The following is a 20,533-nucleotide window of genomic DNA, read 5'->3' as shown; positions in this document are numbered from 1 at the left end:
AGGTGTACCTGGGTAGAAAGTAAGCGAAAAGTGGTATCGAGAGATGTAGGAAGAGAAATGACATAAAAGCCCTGAATGCCATCATAAGACATTGGGACCTTATCTGTAGGACCTTGTCCCAACTCCCTTAAATGTAAGTTCCATGAAAACGGGGATCTGGTCTGTCCTGCTTTCTGCTGTATCACCAGCACCAGAATGGTTCCTAAAATAGACTTTAAAACATGTTTGTTGCATAAGTGAGTGAATGAATAAACTGTTAGAAGGCTTGAAACAAAGAAATAGATTGACTGGATATATAGTGAAAGACGATCCCAGGAGTAGTTATTGAGGTGTGCTTTTTTAGGCCTAATTAATTAATTATTTTTTGGCTGCACTGGGCCTTCATTGCTGCTTGAAGGCTTGTTTTAGTTGCAGTTAGTGGGGCTTCTCTTGTTGCGGAATACAGGCTCTAGAGCACAGTTCAGTACCTGTGGTGTGTGGGCTCAGTTGCCCCGAGGCACGTGGAACACAATCGTCCTGGACCAGGGCTCGAACCTGTGTCCCCTGCACTGACAGACAGAGTCTTAACCACTAGACCACCAGGGAAGCCCTGAAGTGTATTTAGAAGAGGTAAGACTGGAGGCAAAGAGCCCAATTAAATGGAGGTTATTGCAATATTTCTTGACCACAAAGGAATACAAGGAATGAGAATTGGATTCTGGCATGAGAATGGACCCCTGCTGTGTGTTTCTTTCAGAATGAATGACAACTTCCTTTTTTGGAGCCAGATGCTGGTAGTTTTTCAGAGGATAAGAAAAGTGTCATCTCTTTGCTAGGGCATTGTTTGTAAGTCTGAGGGTTCTCCCATCTGTCATCACCAGTGAGATGGTCATCTTGTGCTCAAGGCCGATTTGACATAAGCCACCCATGTATGCATGCAGTTCACAAATCCCACAGAAATACAGGCACCTACCACGTGCCGTACAATGAGGCAAAGAAGCCAGACACTGGACCTCATGGTCTGCACAAAATTCCAGCTTAAAATGTTGACAATTGCCTGATGTCAAGCTGTTCTGATGAAAAACTTACTTGAGCATTTAATTTACAAAAGAGGGATTGGACACACTGGCATATATAAGAAGCTATGTTTCAGGTTGAGGTCCCCTAATCAGCATTCCAGAGGTTGTAAGAAAGAACAGCTTTACCCTTCTCCAGAAACTCCTGTGACTGGGATGGACTGAGATGTCCTCTGGGCCATCTTGGTGTTTACCAGAGTATGTTGCACTGTATCCATCAGGAAGTCAGCTTGCCCCCACTGTCACAGTTGCCTGGGGTTCCTGGGGCATCATCAGAGTCTTCTCTCTCTCTCTCCCACATGAGAGGCTCCTGTCTTTATTGTTTTCCTCTCTTCCGGTTACTCTCTCTCTGGGAATCCATTGCTGCAGCCAGGTAAGTGGCTTTCAGTCTTGCATCCTCTTGCTTCTTTCTCATTGTTCCCTGTTGTTGAACACTTTAAAAGCAACATCTACTTACGAAGAGTTCATTCCAAATGCACCATTTAACTTTTGTGATTTGCTTCTTATATCTGGGGTGCTTGGCCTGTTTAAGGTCTTGTTTACCATTCTCATATTTTCAGGGGCCTCAGGGCCTCTGTCAGTGTGGTTTCTCTTTCTAGAAACTCTGATGAATCATCATTCGGTTTTTGGTGTATCTCCTACATTTTATCTAAGCTCTTTCGGCTGGGTACTCCTTTTCAAAGACCTGCTAAGATACACTTCCTATAACGCTCTAGGTGCGTCCTCTCTCCATTATTAGGATCCCAGTCGGGCTCAGCAGTGGGAACTTCCACCAGATTTGTTCCTGGAGTTCCACCTGGATCCACCAGATGGAGCCAGTGCACTTCCTCTCTAGCCCTGTCAACGACCACCTTCTTTTCATCCCCTGAAAGCATCATATTCTGCCCAAGAGACATGGTGAGTGGCAAAGACAGAAGTGAAAAGTTCAGTCATACAGAGGGGGTCCTCTCAATAAGCAGGGTTATGGTTTTTCTAATTAAACAAACCTGAAGTTGAGAACAGAAACTCAGCTGGTTGACCATTTGCACTGAGACATCCTACAGGATATCACAGCAAGAGAAATTGCCCTGCTCTAGAAGTGGCTCCAGGTCCAAATGGGCTTCCTCGATGGCTCAGCAGGTGAAGAATCTGCCTGCAGTGCAGGAGATATAGGTTTGACCCCCGGGTCAGGAAGATCTCCTGGAGAAGGGAATGGCTACCCACTCCAGTGTTCTTGCCTAGGAAATCCCATGGACAGAGGAGTCTGGTGGGCTGCAGTCCCTCGGGTCACAAAGAATCAGACAGGACTGAATGAGCACACACGGAAGTGGCTCCCTATCCAAATGGGCTACGCTGCCCTGTCTTAGATGAGGACACAGTACCAGGCCCCTGTGCCCCGGGGGTTAACATAGAAACTTCTATCTGATCCCTGTAAGTAGGAGAAACAGGAAGTGCTGACAGGAGTGAATATGTTGGCCACATGGGGGTGGTTGGAACAACTGTCAGTGCAGTCTCTTCAGGCAGTGGAGGAGCCAAGTTAGCCAGAGGGGAGTTTAAGTTTTGAAATAATGTGTCCTCAGTCTCACTTTCTTCCTCTCTCTCGTGTAAAACAGATTTTCCCCTGGTTTTCCTTTCAGACCTCTGTACCATAAGGCATCAGCTGTCTGACTTCTTTTCCTCCTGATACAATAGTGTAAATGCTTCTGCATATGGAATATCATCATTTTCACTTGCTCTTTCACAAAACAATTCTAACTGTAATATCGTATAATAATTAAGTGAGCCATTCAAGGGTCATCACTCTCCTGATCCTAATGTATACTGGGGCCACACACTATTACAATAGAATGCCATCTCCTTCTTAGTCACAGACTCACAGCCATATTTTGTCCATTTTTAAAAAAAATATATGCCCCCAAAGGGCTTTCCTTAGGGACGGATGATATTTTTTCCACATTTATAAGTTAAGAAAACAACAGAACACAAAAAGCACAAGCAAATTCCAATACCAAAAGGGCAAGCAGATGCCATCATGAACGAATGCAAACAAAAGCAAACCACTGGTTCCTGAGTCAAGCAGAGTTCTACAATTCCCATCTCCAGCGGAGCACCCCAATCAAATGCAAAACCAATTGGCTTTTCACTTAAGGAAAAGTCAGAATTGAGAAGGGAGAATGTTCCCGGCTGTACACACCGAAGCCACTTATCCCACTGTATGGAGCCCAGAGACTCCTACATGTCCACTCCTTGCTTCAACCTCCAACCTGGTGCTGCTTCAGGGAATTTTGAAAGGAAAATTCTCAGGGCAAGTGTTCCTGGCAAGCTGTTAGGGCCTTACCTGAAAATTCCCCAACCAGGGCCGCTAGTCACAAGCAGCAAGACTCTTGGGTGGCTTGGTCAGAATTGTTGCCAAGTCCAAACTTGTTTTGCTCACCACACGGCAGGCCAACAAATCTGGAGTTGTTGGGGCAAGGACTGAGGACTTTAATCAGGAAGATATCAGACCAAGAAGATGGCAGACTAGTGCGGCAGATAAAAACATCTTCCCTCAATCTGAATTCCAGGCTCCTTTTATACACGGAAAGGGGAGGGGAGGGTGCCGCTGCAATTCCAACCAAAGACTGACAGGGACCCCTAACTGGTGGCTCACTAACGGACGCTAACGTCGCTGGCTTGGGGGAGGGGCCCACTGCAGCTCCAACCAATGGCTGGGCGGGACTACTGACGGTTGCTCATTTGGGGGGCGTGGCCTGTTGCAACGAGGACCAATGCCTGAGCAGGACCGCTACAGTCATAGACAGTTAACGGCTGGCTTACCCGCTGGCATACCGGATGCACCCCTATTACAGGAATAGGTCAGTGACGGGTTTGCGCATGAAACTGGAAAGCTGGGTCTTGCTTTGTTCGTGACCGAGGCCTTGGTTACAGGACAGGAAACAAGAGGGTACCAAGGTTACTTCTGATTGACCCTAAGGGGAGCACACTCGGCATTTTGATCCTTGATCAATGGTTTCCAATCTGCCCATCACCTCCTTGTCCACATGTCCCGGCTTGAAGGAGGAGTGTCCTTAAAGCTGATTAGACCTAGAGTCTCAAGTCTAGCAGGGGTCTAGAACCCCTGTTTGAGAAAGACAATTCTCCCAAGGGCCGCTGGAGCCCAGGGGGCCCAGTAGGGACGGTTGTTCAATTGTTTGGGGCTGGCTCAGACAGTGCAGACTCACCCGGTTCCCCTTCGCGGCTCCTCGGGGTCCCAGCAGCTCCCACGAGCATCATCAGGCCTCACTGGCTTCGGATGGACTCGCGCATGCTCTCTGGCACTCCTGCCGAGCAGAGCTTGGTGAGGACGGGGAGGTGGGACGGGAATCCTGGGGGACCTCCACAGTGACCGGGCGTTGGTGAGATTTGGGGACTTTCAGGCCGCCTGATGAGCTGGTTATAGAACAGCTAAGACTTCCTCCACCTTAGTCGTTTTCCCGAGAGTCAGTCTTTGTGTACAAAGTTATCCCATTTGTCAGTTCATCTGGCTCCTTGTGGGGTGTTAAATCAAAAAGTCGTCCCTCTGGAAAGTAGGTCCTCAAGTCAGCGTTTCTGTAAGTCAGTCCTTCACTTGATGCACTCAGCAAAGGTCAAGGAGGATGCTCAGTTTTCAAGGAAATAGCCAGATGGTGTTGTGCTGAGGAAGCTCCAGGCTGGAACTCTCCCAACCGCTGACAAGGAAGTAAATTTGGAAAAGGAAATGATTATCTAGAGGGAGGAGAAAGGTTGCCGGTGGAGACAACCCATGGAAGTGCTAAAGGCCAAGGAAGGGAATGAGACTTGGACAAGATCATAATTTTCAAGTCTAAAGGACCATTATGTACTGGTCAATAATACTCATGTTCACACAGTTCTGGAGGCTAGAAGTACAAAATCAAGGTACTGGCAGGGTTGCTTCCTTCTGAGGGAGAATCTGTTCCCTCCTTCTCTTTTCGTTTATGGTGACGACTAGCAATCCTTGGAGTTCCTTGGCTTCTAGTTCTTTGGCCCTTGTCTCCACATGGCCTTATCCATGTGTGTTGGATGAGTGTGTCTGCATTGAAATTTCCCTCTTCTTATAGGGACACTAGTTGTGTTGGAGTAGTGCCCACCCTTAACCTCATTACACAGGTAATCTGCAAAGACCTTACTTCAAATTAGGTCACATTCACAGATATGTAGGGATAAGTCTTCAGCATATCTTTTTGGGGACACAACTCAATCCATGGCACAAGAGAAATCAGAAAATATTTAGAATTGAATGTATTTTAAAAACATATTAAAAGTTGTAAGATGCCACTAAAGCTGTGCTTAGACTAGAGAAAAACTCCTCAAATCCATGGTAAGGACTGCCACTTTAAGAAAAGAAGGGGTGGGGGTGGGGAAAGGGGAAAGGAGAAAGGGCAAATTAAACCGGAAACAAGCAGAAGGAAGGAAATAAGAAAAGGAAGAAATCAATTAAATTAAAAAGAGAGAAGCAATACAGAAAAATCAGTTAGAACCAACGCCTTGTTCTTTAAAAAAACAAAAACTCATAAACTTGATAGACCTTATGTAAGCTAATTGAGAAAAGGAGAGAAGACAGAAATTACAAATACCAAGAATGAAAGAGTGGCTATAACCACAGATCCTAAAGACATTTCAAGGCTAATAAGGAATATATTTTTCAGAAGGGAACCTTTCTAAGCACTGGGAAAGACGCAAAGATGTATCTGATGTTGGGCCTTACCTCAAGGAGCTCATTCTTGGATAGATTTCCTGGTAGGGTGTTTCATCAGTTTGCCTCTGAGAGCAGTACCCAAATGAAGAAGCATGTAGTAAACTATTCAGGGTGGTGTAGTGGCTCCACAAGGCTGTCAGAGAACCAGGATCCCTATGCTATCGTCAAGAATATCCTCAGTCTGTGGTTTTGATCTATAAGGGTTCCTCTTGGTTACCAGGGGGCTGCTACACCTCCAGCATCTCATCTATATTCCAGGGGAAAAGAAGAAGAAATAGCAATGAGAAGAAAGTAGTGGCGCTAATATAAAAAACCCAGAGCTTCCCAAAAGTTTCCAGCAGATAGCCTCAGATGTTTGGTATTTCAAGCAGGCAACTCTCTCACAATATTTGCTTAACAATAAATATAAAAACAGAGTCCATGGTTTTTATTTTGCATTGTCCACTTGGGAGAAGAGAGTACAATCCTACAGATAGGTATACAATCTAAGAAGACAGAGGTGTCAATTACAACCTACTGTTACCAGAGCAAGAAATTATCAAGTAAGACAACGGGTCTGGATTCCATTTTATTTGGATATCATTTTCAGAAGTCATGTAATAATTTCTAATGTCTTTGGAGTCTCATAAGACCACTTTATTTAAATTGTTCTTCCAAGGGCAGATTTGTAACAGCCTAGAACAAGTCAGTAACAGTCATGAATATTCATATGAAACTGTATATTGCAGAGGAGAAAAATTATGTTCTTATAAACATCTCAGTTTTGCACAATATCAAATCAGACTCCTTGAACCCTCTTATAACACAAACAATATCTTTTGATTTATAGCTGCAGGGGACCGGGACATCTTCAATTCTATCCCATGTTTCCTTTGTCACGAATACTTATGTTTTCTTAAAACCAGGCTCTCAAATTTCATTAGTTAGTATTACATGCAAAAAGCAGAACTTCAGAGCTCAACTGTGATGCCCCCAAAAAAAGGGGGGGCGGTAAATGCTGAATAGGCTTCTATCTGGTGATAATAATAGCGTTTTTCTTGTACTTGGCTCATTGGCCAGAACTATATCACATGACCAGCCCTAGAAGAAGGAAGGGAAATAGGTGTTTTTATTTTTAAACGGTTAACTTCACCACTGAAACAAATTTGAAAGAATAAGAACATATAGGACTTCCCTAGTAATCTACTGGTTAAGAATCCGCATGCCAGGGTAGGGGACACAGATTTGATCCCTGGTCCGGGAAGATCCCACATGCCACAGGGCAACTAAGCCTGTGCACCACAACTCCTGAGCCCGTGTGCCCGAGAGCCTGTGCTTTGCAACAAGAAAAGCCACTGCAAGGAGAAGCCTGCACACCGTCACTAGAGAAAGCCCACGCTCAGCAGTGAAAATCCAACACAGCCAAAAATAACTAAAATTTAAAAATAAAACAAAAACATACAGGAGGGTCAGTCAGTTCAGTTCAATTCAGTCACTCAGTTGTGTCCAACTCTTTGTGACCCCACGGACTGCAGCACGCCAGGTCTCCCTGTCTATCACCAACTCCCAGAGCTTGCTCAAACTCATGTCCATTGAGTCGGTGATGCCATCCAACCATCTCATCCTCTGTCATCCCCTTCTCCTTCCACCTTCAATCTTTCCCAGCATCAGGGGCTTTTCCAATGAGTCAGTTCTTCACATCAGGTGGCTAAATTATTGGAATTTCAGCTTTAACATCAGTCCTTCCGATGAATATTCAGGACTGATTTCCTTTAGGATGGACTGGTTTGATCTCCTTGCAGTCTAAGGGACTCTCAAGAGTCTTCTCCAACACCACAGTTCAAAAGCATCAATTCTTCGGCGCTCAGCTTTCTTTATAGTCCAACTGTCACAAACATACATGATTACTGGAAAAACCATAGCTTTGACTAGATGGACCTTTGTTGGTAAAGTAATGTCTCTGCTTTTTAATATGCTGTCTAGGTTGGTCATAGTTTTTCTTCCATGTAGCAAGCATCTTTTAATTTCATGGCTGCAGTCACCATCTGCAGTGATTCTGGAGCCCCCTAAAATAAAGTCTCTAACTGTTTCCATTGTTTCTCCATCTATTTACCATGAAGTGATGGGACCAGGTGCCATGATCTTAGTTTTCTGAATGTTGAGTTTTAAGCCAACTTTTTCTCTCTCCTCTTTCACTTTCATCAAGAGGCTCTTTAGTTCCTCCTGGTTTTCTGCCATAAGGGTGGTGTCATCTGCATAGCTGAGGTTATTAATATTTCTCCCAGCAATCTTGATTCCAGCTTGTGCTTCATCCAGCCCAGTGTTTTGCTTGATGTACTTTGCATATAAGTTAAATAAGCAGGGTGACAATATACAGCCTTGATGTTCTCCTTTCCTGATTTGGAACCAGTCTGTTGGTCCATGTCCAGTTCTGTTGCTTCTTGACCTGCATACAGATTTCTCAGGAGGCAGGTCAGATGGTCTGGTATTTCCATCTCTTCAAGAATTTTCCAGTTTGTTGTGATCCACACAGTCAAAGGCTTTGGCATAGTCAATAAGGCAAAAGTAGATGTTTTTCTGGAACTCTCTTGCTTTGTCTATGATCCAGCAGATGTTGGCAATTTGATCTCTGGTTCTTCTGCCTTCTCTAAATCCAGCTTGGACATCTGGAAGTTCATGGTTCACGTACTGTTGAAGCCTGGTTTGGAGAATTTTGTGCATTATTTTGCTAGTGTGTGAGATGAGTGCAATTGTGCAGTAGTTTGAGCATTCTTTGGCATTACCTTCGTGATTGGAATGAAAACTGACCTTTTCCAGTCCTGTGGCCACTGCTGAGTTTTCCAAATTTGCTGGCATATTGAGTGCAGCACTTTTACAATATCTTCTTTTAGGATTTGAAATAGCTCAGCTAGAATTCCATCACCTCCGCTAGCTTTGTTCCTAATAATGCGTCCTAAGGCCCACTTGACTTCGCATGTCTGGCTCTAGGTGAGTGATCACACCATCGTGGTTATCTGGGTCATGAAGATCTTTTTTGTGTAGTTCTTCAGTGTATTCTTGCCACCTCTTCTTAATATCTTCTGCTTCTCTTAGGTCCATACAATTTCTGTCCTTTATTGGGCCCATCTTTGCATGAAAAGTTCCCTTGGTATCTCTAATTTTCTTGAAGAGATCTCTGGTCTTTCCCAGGAGGGTAGATAGCAGGCAACTCTGGGGTTCTGCCTGAGACATTCCCCTAGAAGAGGTGAATATATAGAGGTGCTGAAGTCTGAAAAAGGAGACTTTTTTGTGCTTGTAGGGATCCAGGAAGGCTCCCAGGAGAAAGTTACATGGGCAGGAGAGTTGCAGGAGGATGCCATGAGAAGGGAAGTGGCCCAAGGAAACATCCAGAGCTGGGACTGTACGGACTAGGTGTGCTGTATATGTATACACAGCTGTTTCTCTTGGGCTGGCAAAGTGTGGCGGGAAGGTGGGCAGCAGAGATAGGGCAAGTGCAAGCTCAAGTCATGGACTGCCTTGAATGTAAGGCAAGGGAGTTTGGAATTTATCTTGCCAGTTATAGAAATGTCTTTTATGGCTCAAATATCTCTTACATACACCCCATCCTCTCCATCCCCCATAGGCACAGGGCCAGCTCAGGTCGCATCATCTTTCTCTTGAGTTATTACTTCCTCCTCAACGCAGACCAGAGAGACCTCCTTTTTTTTTTTTTTTAATTGCCTGCTCCCAGGAGTTCCTTATTTACTTGTTTGTTTTTGTCTTCCCGAGTCCTTGTTGCTGTGAGCAAGCTTTCTCTAGTTGCAGCAAGCGGGGGCTACTCTTCGTTGTGGTGTGAGGGCTTCTCACTGCGGTGACTTCTCTTGTTGTGGAGCACAGGCTTTGGACATACAGGCCCTAGAATGCAGGCTCAGTAGTTGTGGAATACAGGCTTAGTTGCTCCAAGGCATGTGGAATCTTCCCAGACCAGTAATCAAACCCGTGTCCCCTCCATTGGCAGGCGAATTCCCCACTAGGGAAGTCCCCAGAGAGACCTTTATATTAATAACTCCCATACCTGCCCCCTACTCTGTGGTTCAAAACCTTTTCATGATTTCCATGACGTCCCCGTGGACTTCGGAAAAAGCCCAAGCTCTTCAGCCTGGCCTGTGAGACTCTTTAAAGGGTTAAGGGGCTGGGAGTGAGGACTAGAGGAAAGAGAAGAAAGCAGACATGGTCTTGGGACTCCACAGAGAGTCATGGGACCCTTCCCTGTCCCTGTCCTTGAAGCTGCTCAGCCTCTGGTCCCCTGAGGCTCCTACCTAACACAATGGACAAACCTCAGGGATGATTGCAGATTCACGAGACCCTAGTAAACAGTGCATTGATACTGTGCCCCTCTCCTCATTCATTCCAGATCCTGCCCTCCAGGAAGTGTGGATCTGAGGCCAGCATTTGGCAGCAGGTTAGGTGCTGATCCTCTCTTGTCCGTGCCATCCTGTTGGTGCTGATGGTACCGCCACTGTTATGGCTGGGTAAGTGGAATGAGAAGCAGGGTGGGGGGATGTTTGAGAAAAGCCCAGGAAGGGCTGGGGTGGGTGTGGGCAGGGGGTGGAAGCTGGGCTGGACTGGGGTGAGGTGAAGAGGTGAGGACCTAAAGAATTAAGTGCATGATAAATCATACCTAACAGACATCTTCCATGTGCATATCCTGTGATTGCCATTGTGACTCACCACATGTCCGATTTTCTCTACCCTGAGGAATTATAATCCCTGTTTCACAGGTGGGGAAACAGGCTTTGGGAGACTAAGCAACTGGCCCCAAGTCACTAGAAATTTAACTAGTGGAGCGTTCACATTTTCTGACTCTTAGTTCCTTTTTTTTTTGGCCACACAGCATGTGGGATCTTAGTTCCCTTACCAGGGATTGAACCAGCACCCCCTGCACAGACTCTTAACCACTGGACTACCAGGGAAGTCCCGCCTACTTCCATTTTAATGATAAATGTATGCACATCTGTTCTCTCAACATCATCAGCTGTTCGGTGGGCATCATTAAGTCTAACCTTAGAGGAGAGGAAAAGCGTGGCGGCCAAGTGGGTCAAGACCCGCTGACCTGGAGACTGGACTTTGCAAGTGGAAAGCCTGGGTCCAGGCCTGAGGCTCCTATTCTATAACCTCAGGTGAGGCCCTTACTTTCTCTGGAGCCTCAGTTTCCTCATATGTCTAGGGGAGTAGTAAAACTAATATAAGAATGGCTTAAACTGATTGCTGTGAAGGTGTTTGGAAAGCCATAAAAACTTACACAGAGGGACTTGCCTGGCAGTCCAGTGGTTAGGACTTCAGGCTCCCACTGCAGGGTTCATGGGTTCCGTCCCTGGTCCAGGAACTAAGATCCCCACAAGCCACACAGTGCAGCCAAAAAAACAAAACAGAGAACCTTACACAGGTTGGCATTACTACCATCATTTTAGATGTCATTACTAGAAGTGGTCTCATGAACCGTGACATTTACCAGTCCATCCATTTTGTACATGACAGAGCAATCACCTAGGAAACAGAGACGGAAGGGGAAGAAATAATTGTTCACAGAGTCGATGACTATGTTATAGCCTGCAATTATGACTACAGAGTGTCACGTGCCTCTGTAGCTAATATCTTTAATTCTCACAACGTTGCAGCATTTGGTATTATTTTACCCTATTTTCTAATCAAGAAACCAAGATATAGAAATGATGTGATGTGACCAAGGATATGAGATACAGTTGCTACCAAAAACAAGGGAAATTTTAAAACACAGCAGGCTAGATTGGGATGGTACAGTATGAGAATCCCCAAGACCACCCTCAGGCTCAATAACTCACAAGGTCTTGCAGAATTCAGCATAACTGTTATATTCACGGTTACAGCTTATTATAGCAAAAGGACAGAGATTAAAATCAGCACAGGTGGGGACTTCCCTAGCTAAGAACGGTTAAGAGTCTGAGCTTCCTTTGCAGGGAGTGAGAGTTCCATCCCTGGTCAGGGAACTAGGATCTCACATGCCGAGTGGCAAAAAAAAAAAAACCAAAAAAAAACCTAATTAAAAAAATGTAAAAATTAGCAGAGGGCAGAACATCTAGGGCAGGATGTAGGAGGGACCAGGAACCAGCTTCCAGTTGTCTTCTCTGAGTGGACAGGGCCCCCCTTCTCCTTGTTGTTCAAAGTGTGGCAACAAGCAGGGTATTTCCAAGCAGGGAAACACTGAAAGTTGGTGTCCAGGGTTTTTACTGGGGCTCAGCACGTAAGTGTGGCTGACCATCCCCTTGGCTGACCTTCATCTCCAGCCCTGCCAGAGGTCAAACTGACTCTGCATAGCCCAAGGCTCCCTCGTAAATCACTCTGTTAGCATAACTGTCTGGTGTGGCCCCAGGCCCCAAGTAAACCAAGACACTGGTCATCACCAGACAGAACATTACCAGGGCTCAGAGCTTTCCTCACAGAAGCTGGGCAAGAGCCAAGCCTTCCGAGGATAAGATTAATCCTTTAGTGCACAGGTAAGATACTAGTGGGGTTTCCCAGGTGGCGGTAGCGGTAAAGAATCTGCCTGCCAATGCAGGAGACCTGGGTTTGATCCCTGGATGGAGGAGATCCCTTGGAGGAGGGCATGGCAGCCCACTCCAGTATTCTTGCCTGGGGAAGCCCATGGACAGAGGAGACTGGTGGGCTATAGTCCATAGGGTCGCAAAGAGCTGGACGCGACTAAAGCAACTTAGCACGCACAGGATACTAGTGGATCAGATGAGTCTATTTTTCAACTTGAATCTCTCCGCACAGGGTTAATTTCTCACATGTCGTTGGAAGTCGAGAAGGTGCCGGTGGAAGAGAGCCGGTGCTCTGCCTTCTCTTGCGTATTTGTATTTCCTGAAGAATCCCCAAGCAGCTCCGCGACCCTGGGCACCCCACTCAGGAAAAGTATCAGCTCCTCTGTAGCTGCAAATCAACGCAGCGCTGCCCTCCATGATAACACCCAGGACACACCTCACACTACTTGGAGTCTTGAAGAGCCAGAATGTACCCACCTGATCCACAGCATACTCAAAAGAGACAATGGGACACATCCACTCTATGCCAATCTAGGAGAACACGGGAGTGCTTTCCTGAGGGACAGCATCGAACTCTTGGTCTCAGGTGAAATTCAACATCATGCAGTGGATGGTTTAGAAAGAAGGAACTCCAGACTGTGTTCTGGTAAGTGTGTGGTTTTTGTTTCACCTGGCGCCAGGCTTTACAAAACCTTAGGTATTTCATTCTTACAATGCAACAGGCACAGTTGATAAGACCTCCTGCTCCCCAAATAGGAATGGCAAAATGGGGGTTAGTGACTTGCCCATAGCATCCAGCCAGGAAGAGCTGGAGGCATAAATGATCATAGATCACATGGAAGGGGTGGAGCCTAAGGGGAGAGATGGATTGGCAGGGAGGAGACAGAGTAGGAGCTGGCCCGAAGAAGTCTAGGCTGGGAGGCAGGTAAAGAATCCTGCTGTTGTTGCTCAGTTGCTAAGTCGTGTCCGAGTCTTTGCAACCCCATGGACTGCAGCACGCCAGGCTCCTCTCAGAGACAATGTAGATTCTCAGAAAATGCACTCATCCTCAGTCTTGAAAAGTCACGGTTCTGGTTCAAACTCTGCCACCTGAAGCAAGTCTCTTCAGTTTGCTCAGCTAGACACTGAAGTGTGCCCCTTCTGTGCAGAGAAGGGAAATATACTTATGAAATGCCACCCCGTAATCACAATCCCAGCTTCTAGGGGGTTGTCAGATTAGGGGAGTGGTACCAAATCAGCTTCCCTGGTGGCCTAGATGGTAAAGAATCTGCCTGCAATGCAGGAGACCTGAGTTCAATCCCTAGTTCAGGAAGATCCCTGGGAGAAGGGAATGGCTACCTGCTCCAGTATTCTTGCCTGGGAAATCCCAGAGGAGCCTGGTCGTCTACAGTCCATGCAGGTGGCAGGGAGTCAGACATGACTGGGCAACTTTCACTTTTCTCCAAATTGGCTAACGGGTGGGAAATCCCTTTGCCACCTGGAACACTGCACATCACTGAGGTGTCCACCAGGGCCCCTTGTCTCCAGGTTGGGGTCCAACCCGTCTCTCTCTTCCAGCTCTGACCCAGAAACCAGAGCTCCACGTCCCAGGGACTCTGGCAGCTGGGGAACCTGCGACCTTGGCCTGTAGCTTCAGAGGCACTTGCAAAGAAACCAAAGCCCTCTTCGTCTCCCGGAAAGGGCCCCACTTGTCCCCCGGCACAGACGGCTTCAGCAGCTCCCCCCCCCCTCCCTTGTGCTGCACTTCACCCTGAAACCTGAGGACCGCCGCGGCACCCTCGGGTGCCATCTGCACTTCTCCCCGGCTCACTTGCCCGGAAGTAGCATGGTCAGGCTCCAGGTGGCCTGTGAGTGCTGGTGGGCGAGGGACGATTCAGAGTCTGGGAGGGACACCGACCCAAGAGAAAGACCCGAGTCCTGGGCTGGGGGACAGGAGCCGTCTGGGGAGCAGTCACACCTCCCCCCAGCTTCTGGGGCTGTAAGGCCAGAGGTAAGCGCTGAGCTCGGGTGTGAAGCGGGTGAGCAAAGAGGATGAAAGGGGAACTAGTCTGAGTCCCAGCCCCTCGGGGCTTCCTGGGCTTCCAGAAAGCCTTTCTGGAGCCCCATGTGAGTTCCAAACACGGAGAGGGCTGAGTCCTGGAGGAAGCGGAGACGGAGTCAGGATGCCCGCTGACTCCTGGCCCTCCTTCCCCACAGCACCCGCCAGGCTGTCCTACTTTTCTTGTTCGTTGGAGAAGACTCTGCAGTGCAGCTGTTCCTTCTGTGGGCTCCCCACGCCCTCCGTGCGGTGGTTGATGGGAGGTGTTCCTGTGGGTATGAACAGCGTGAGTAGGAACTTCCAGGTGACTTCCAACACAGCTGCGCCTTGGGCCAACAGCACCATCAGCCTCCTCGGGGAGCCAAAAATAGCCACGGGCCTCCGCTGTGAGGGAAAGAACCAATATGGAATCCATACCGCAAGCATCTTCCTGATACCAGGTAAGTGTGCAGGCGTCTGGTGAGCGGGCTAGAACGACAACACCCAGGGACCAGAATGAGGTTGGGTACAGGGCTTCCCTGGTGGCTCAGATGGTAAAGAATCGCCCAGGTTTGATCCCTGGGTCGGGAAGATCCCCTGGAGAAGGAAGTGGCTACCCACTCCAGTATTCTTGCCTAGAGAATCCCATGGACAGAGGAGCTTGGCCGGCTACAGTCCATAGGGTCACAAGAGTCAGACACTACTGAACTTTTTTCACAGAGCCAGCGGAAAGAGTAGAGGCTCAGACTTTATAGCCGTAGGAGAAAAATTGCTCTCACTTCTCTTTGATTCCAGATAAGAATTCAGTTTCTAATGCGTTGGTGAAAGGGCTGATCCAGGGCGTTGTGTATGGATCCATCGCAACAGCACTATTCTTCTTCTTCCTTGTCCTCCTTGTGTGAGTATCAGATTAAAATCCATCAGCAAGCTTTCCCCAAAGTCTACTACATTTACTTATGTAAATGTACTTTACAGCAAAGTACTACGTGTGTAGTACTTGTAGTACGTTTAGTACATGTACTGCTTGTAGTACTACTTTACTACATTACTAAATGTGGTAAAGTACTACATTTACTTTATTCCCTTCCTTATGATTCTTCCAGCTTTGTCTTCCCTCTTGATACAGACTCTTACATCAGTTTCATCCATCTTCTTTTCCAGTTTTCCATTTAAAGGCTATAAATTTCCCTCTATGCATGACTTTAGCTGCGTCTCACAAATTTTAATATAAAGTCTTTTATTATAATTTGGTTAAATACCTCTAATTTCCATTAAGATTTTTTTCACCCATGAGGCTTCTTTTTAAAGACACATCAATATTTTCTAATAATCCTCTTTTCTTTATTTCTATTTAAATCCAGTAAGTTCAAAGAATATGCTATACATGATTTCAGTTCTTTATTTCTTTGTGGCAGAATTTTTGCTTAGTGTTTATAAATAAATATTCCATGTGGACTTGAATAGAATATGCATTCTACGCTTGTTGAATGCAGTGTTTATATAAATACAATATATTGTACATGTATATATACATACATATGGGCTTCCCAAGTGGCTCAGTGGTAAAGAATCTGCCTGCAATGCAGGAGATGCAGGTTTGATCCCTGATTCAGGAAGATCCCTTGGAGAAGGAAATGGCAACCATTCCACTATTCTTCCCTGGGAAATCCCATGGGCAGAGGAGCCTGGTGGGCGATAGTTCATGGGGTCACAAAAGAGTCGGACACGACTGAGCGACTAAACAATAACTGTATATGTGTGTGTGTGTGTGTGTGTGTGTGTGTGTGTGTGTGTGTGTGTGCGCGTGCTGAGGCAAGCCACAAATATCAGAAAGCAAACTAAAGACAGGTGGGCGTGAAAAAATTCTGATGGTCATAAGGCAACCAAACATGTTAAATATAAAAGTTAATTTTTGGGAACTCTGGGGTTTTCATGTTGTTGTTTAGTGGCTAAATCATGCCCAACTCTTTTTGATGCTATCTATCTCATCCTTTGCTGCCCCTTTCTCCTTTTGCTTTCAATTTTTCCCAGCATCAGGGTCTTTTCCAATGAGTTGGCTCTTCGCATCAGGTGGCCTAAGTATTGAAGCCTCAGCTTCAGCATTTCAGCCCTTCCAAGGAATAGTCAGGGTTGATTACCCTTAGGATTGACTGGTTCGATCTCCTTGCAGTCCAAGTTTGCTTTGGTGTCTTTTATCAATTCTAGAAAATTCTCAAACATCTTTCACAGATTGCCTCTGCCATTTCCTTTCAGATTGGGGTTCTCATTTTATTTGGGGGTTTTAAATATGTACATATTTATTTATTTGGCTGTGTCGGGTCTTCGTTGCCTCATGCAGGATCTTTTATTGAGGCACACAAACTCTCCGTAGAAACCACTGGCACGGCTCGGTAGTTGCAGGATATGGGCTTAATTTCTCCGCAGCATGTGGGATCTTATGTTCCCACACCAGGGATTGAATCTGTGTCCCCTGCATTGCAGAGCAAATTCTTAACCACTGGCCCACCAGGGCAGTCCCAGGGTTCTCAATGAATATTTGTGAAATCTTCTCTCTCTCTCTTTTTTTCCTCTTACCCTGTCTCCTGTATTTTGTAAGTAAAGTAAACAAGTGCTAGGTTAGAGAGACCTGCACAAGTAAGATACTAAGGGAACCCTGCCCCTTCAGTATCTCCTTATCCTACAGGAGGGAGCATCAGTACGGCCCAGAAATCCCTCAGCCTACCTGGAGTCAGCCCTTTCTTTGTCAGTACTACAAAGGATTTCTTTCCTCCTCCTGAGTTTCTTATCTCCTCCCTTCTCACTCTTAGCAATAAGGTTTCCCTAACTTCACAGGAAAAAAGCAACTCCCCAAGCCTACGACGTTATTACCATCGGCACTGATGATTTACTCCTTGCCTTTTTCAGAGAAAGGCATCTCTCTTCTTGTCCAAGGTTAGCCCTCCCTTCTCTGCCTTGGGAGTCCATCTCCTGCACACTCCACTGATCATGCCTTCTGTCTCTCAAATGCTCAATCCCTCTTCCTTCATTGGCTCTTTCTCTGAATTATACAAGCATGTCCAAATCTCTGCCGCCTCAGCCCCACAAACTCCTTCTATGTACCATCCAGTGTTTTTCTTTTTTTTTTTTGAGAGAGAGACTAGCTTTCACCCACTTCCTGATTCTCATCACTCCTACATTCTTCAATCCACTTCAATCCGCTCTCCAGCACGCCACTGAAATGACATTGTGTAAGCCAACCAGTTATCCTTACTCTCGAGACCCAAGGGCAGCTCTTCTTTTTCTTGTTCATCTTTAGGTGACGTTTTGATTGGGTAGCCATTTGTGATTAGCTTCTACCCAATGGCTCCTTGTTAGACAGAAGGAACATGGCAAAGCCATTTGCTGGAAATGATGTGGGTGGAAGCAGGAACGGTGGATAGAGAATTGAGAGGAGTGATGGTGTTAGGTGTGGTTAGAACAGCCATTGAGAAGAATACTTGGGGTTTGTACAAGGACAAGGGAAACACTTGGTAAGCAGCTGCAAAGGCCCCGCGATGACTGGAGACTGTCATTGTTATTGGCACCAGGCGCCATTGCCCTGTGATGTCTCCTCCCAGCCGCGGTCACAGGAAAGAAAAAGTAGATGGTGGCATCGATCTAGGTTTCAGTCTTTGCAGGCAGGGTGTTGTGGAAGGGTGATGGAGGGGAGAGGCAGGGGAGGCAGGGGGGCTGGAGGGAGAGAATCCATCAAGAAGGCTGGTAAGAGGGTCCAGGCTAAGCGAACAGGAACTTGTATCCCCATTTGATGAGGGGAGGGGAGTGCCGGTCACAAAACCAGCAAACAGAGGCAAGCATGGTCCTCTAACCCCAGCCCAGGCCTCCTTCTGGGAACCAGTGGGTACTGAGCATTAACCTCAGGGCTCACTGCCTTAGAATGAAGACGCTTAAGTGTTGGGAGCAGAGTCACATTCCCAAGGCCAACAAGGCCCTGATCCCCGAGAAACCAGGGCAGCTGGAGGAGCCAGAAACACCCCAGGAGTCTGCAGCTGAACCCTCGCCTGCTTCTGTAGCAGGTAAGTCCCTGGGCTGGGCCGCTGCACTCTGAGGCCTCCAGAGGGCGCTGATTAGAAAGGAGGACTTTCCAGGACCCCTGGAGTTGGAAACCACATTGCTAGCACCGGAGCCCAGAGGGTCTGCACTCAGGGAGGACAGGCCAGCTCATGCTGATGTGTGGCCACCAGCAAGGAGAACCAGGGCTCACCCTTGTCTGAGCATCTGTCTGCTTCTTCAAGCCGAGGTCCCCTTGCAGCAGCTGAGCCCCCTGTGCCACAGATGGTGATGACCCTGCAGGGGGCCAGCCCCAGACCCATGGAGGAGGCAGGCTCACCCACTAGCAGCCACCACCCTGCCAGGAAAGGACAGTAAATTCTGGAAGGGGTGTGTGAGCCTGCTTGCACTGCCATAACAAAGCACCACAGCCTGGTGAGCTTAAACAACAGACATATTTTTTTCACCATCCTGGAAACTACGAGTCCAAGATCAAGGTGTGGGCAGAGCTGAGTCCTCCTGAGGCCTCTCTCCTGGCTTGTAGACAGCCATCTTCCCCCTTGCATCCTCACGTGGTCATCCCTCTGTGTATGTCTGTGTCCTAATCTCCTCTTAATGAGGACACCAGTCCTACTGGACTAGGGCCCACCCATGTGGCCTCATTTTACCTTAATTATCTCTTTAAAGGCCCTGTCTCCAAAAACAACTCGGAGGTGCTGAGGGTTAGTGCTTCAACATACCGATCGGGGGGCAGAAGGGACACAATTCAGCCCATGAAGGAGGCTTCAAGGAGCCAGTTGGGTCCCTCTGTTTGTGGGAAACCTCGAGAGGGGAAGGGGCTTGCCCACAGCAGAGGGACCCCAGGGTCTGGTTTCCCCACAGTCTAGGGCTCGTGAGAGAGAAAGAAAAAGACTGAGGATGCACAAACTCCAGGGCAGATGAAGACCATGGCTCACAGCTGCCTAGACCCAGCAGCCAAGGCAGCAGACCCACAGGGCAGGAGCAGCAGCTCCATCTCTAGTCCTATGAGCAGAGGCCCCGGTCAGCACTCGCATTCACTGGACAGACATGTCCAAGGCCTCCTGTAGGCCCTGGGGACAAGCCTTTTCCCTGCCCTGGAGGAGCGAGGTTTGGGCCGGCCTCTGTCACCCAGGGGGCACCCAGGAGCACAGGTGAAACACTGGAGCCCTGGACTGTTACCATGGCAGCGACCACATGCCGCCCTGTGAACTGGAGTGACAGTGACCACCGCAGCCAAGTCCAGCCCCAGCGTTCTGCAGAGAAACAGAGACCCGCAGAAGTGAGACCCTAAAGGGCTCTCTCTGCAAGGACACTGGGGATCCTCCCCACCCCCACATGGCAAACGGGGAAGCTGAGACTCACAGCTCCTCCGGCCACACAGCAAGACCGTGCCCTGATCAGGAGCCCCGGGTCCCAGGGCCCTGGGTCTCAGAGCAGCTGTCCAAGGTCCCTGGTCACTTTCTCCTGAGCTAACGAGGCTCCAGTGCAGAGGTTGCAAACTCAAGGCCTCAGGAACCACACAGGTAACAAAACAAAACAAGTGCCTGGGGCCCTGAGGGGGAGGGGGGGCTGGGGGGCATGTGGCCGGTGGGCAGGGGGGTGCCCTCCGCCAAAAGGGGCGCCTTGGAGCAGACATCTCCGCCCCATGCCTCCCCCCATCCTCCCACACAGAGCAGGAATGAGATCTCTATTGCCAGATCTTCTGATTTTTTTTTTCCCCAGAGGAATCCAGAGATCCAGGTTTCAGAGAGACATTTCTGGATTCTGGATCCAAACATGTTAGTAATCAAAAAAGCAGCGCGGGGACTTCCCTGGCTGTTCAGCGGTTAAGATTCTGTGCTTCCACTGCTGGAGGCACCGGTTTGATCCCTCCTAAGGGAACTAAGATCTCACATGCTATGCGACCAAATAATAATAATTAATAAAATTAAATATAAATAAATAGATTAAAATAAAACAATGCGGGCCCAAGAGAAGCCATACGTGGGCCTCTCGTTTGTCAATTTGATCAGAAGCACAGACGTGGAGGTGTGGGACTCCCTTTCTCTAAACCCACCACCTACCCCCAGAATGCCAACGCCTGCCAAGTGCAAACAGAAGCCCCAGGCGCCAGAAAGAGGCTCGGGGCTGGCGGGATGAGGACGGGCTTCTGGTGGAGATC

At 47.7% G+C, this 20,533-nt stretch overlaps 1 protein-coding gene across 2 annotated transcripts; it reads left to right on the top strand.

The window, feature by feature from the left end:
* The first annotated feature begins 3,799 nt into the window (after positions 1 to 3,799).
* LOC145515151 (sialic acid-binding Ig-like lectin 11) lies at positions 3,800 to 20,281 on the top strand. Of its 2 annotated transcripts, none has more exons than XM_081514876.1 (8): positions 3,800 to 3,889; positions 10,142 to 10,259; positions 12,541 to 12,954; positions 14,505 to 14,786; positions 15,121 to 15,223; positions 18,238 to 18,377; positions 19,234 to 19,895; positions 20,095 to 20,281. In XM_081514876.1, exons 2-7 carry the CDS (start codon positions 10,235 to 10,237, stop codon positions 19,236 to 19,238), a joined length of 969 nt encoding a protein of 322 aa, XP_081371002.1. In that variant the 5' UTR covers positions 3,800 to 3,889; positions 10,142 to 10,234; the 3' UTR covers positions 19,239 to 19,895; positions 20,095 to 20,281. The 2 variants fall into 2 exon arrangements, with proteins under 2 accessions (XP_081371002.1, XP_081371003.1); XM_081514877.1 differs by having other exon boundaries at positions 3,888 to 3,978.
* Positions 20,282 to 20,533: the final 252 nt, after the last annotated feature.

Source organism: Giraffa tippelskirchi, chromosome 7 (genome assembly GCF_054371585.1).
Source record: "Giraffa tippelskirchi isolate mGirTip1 chromosome 7, T2T-mGirTip1v1.2.pri, whole genome shotgun sequence".
In the NCBI taxonomy this organism is placed as follows: domain Eukaryota; kingdom Metazoa; phylum Chordata; class Mammalia; order Artiodactyla; family Giraffidae; genus Giraffa; species Giraffa tippelskirchi.
Note: the sequence above shows the minus strand (reverse complement) of the source record. Positions and strands in the feature narration are given on the sequence as shown.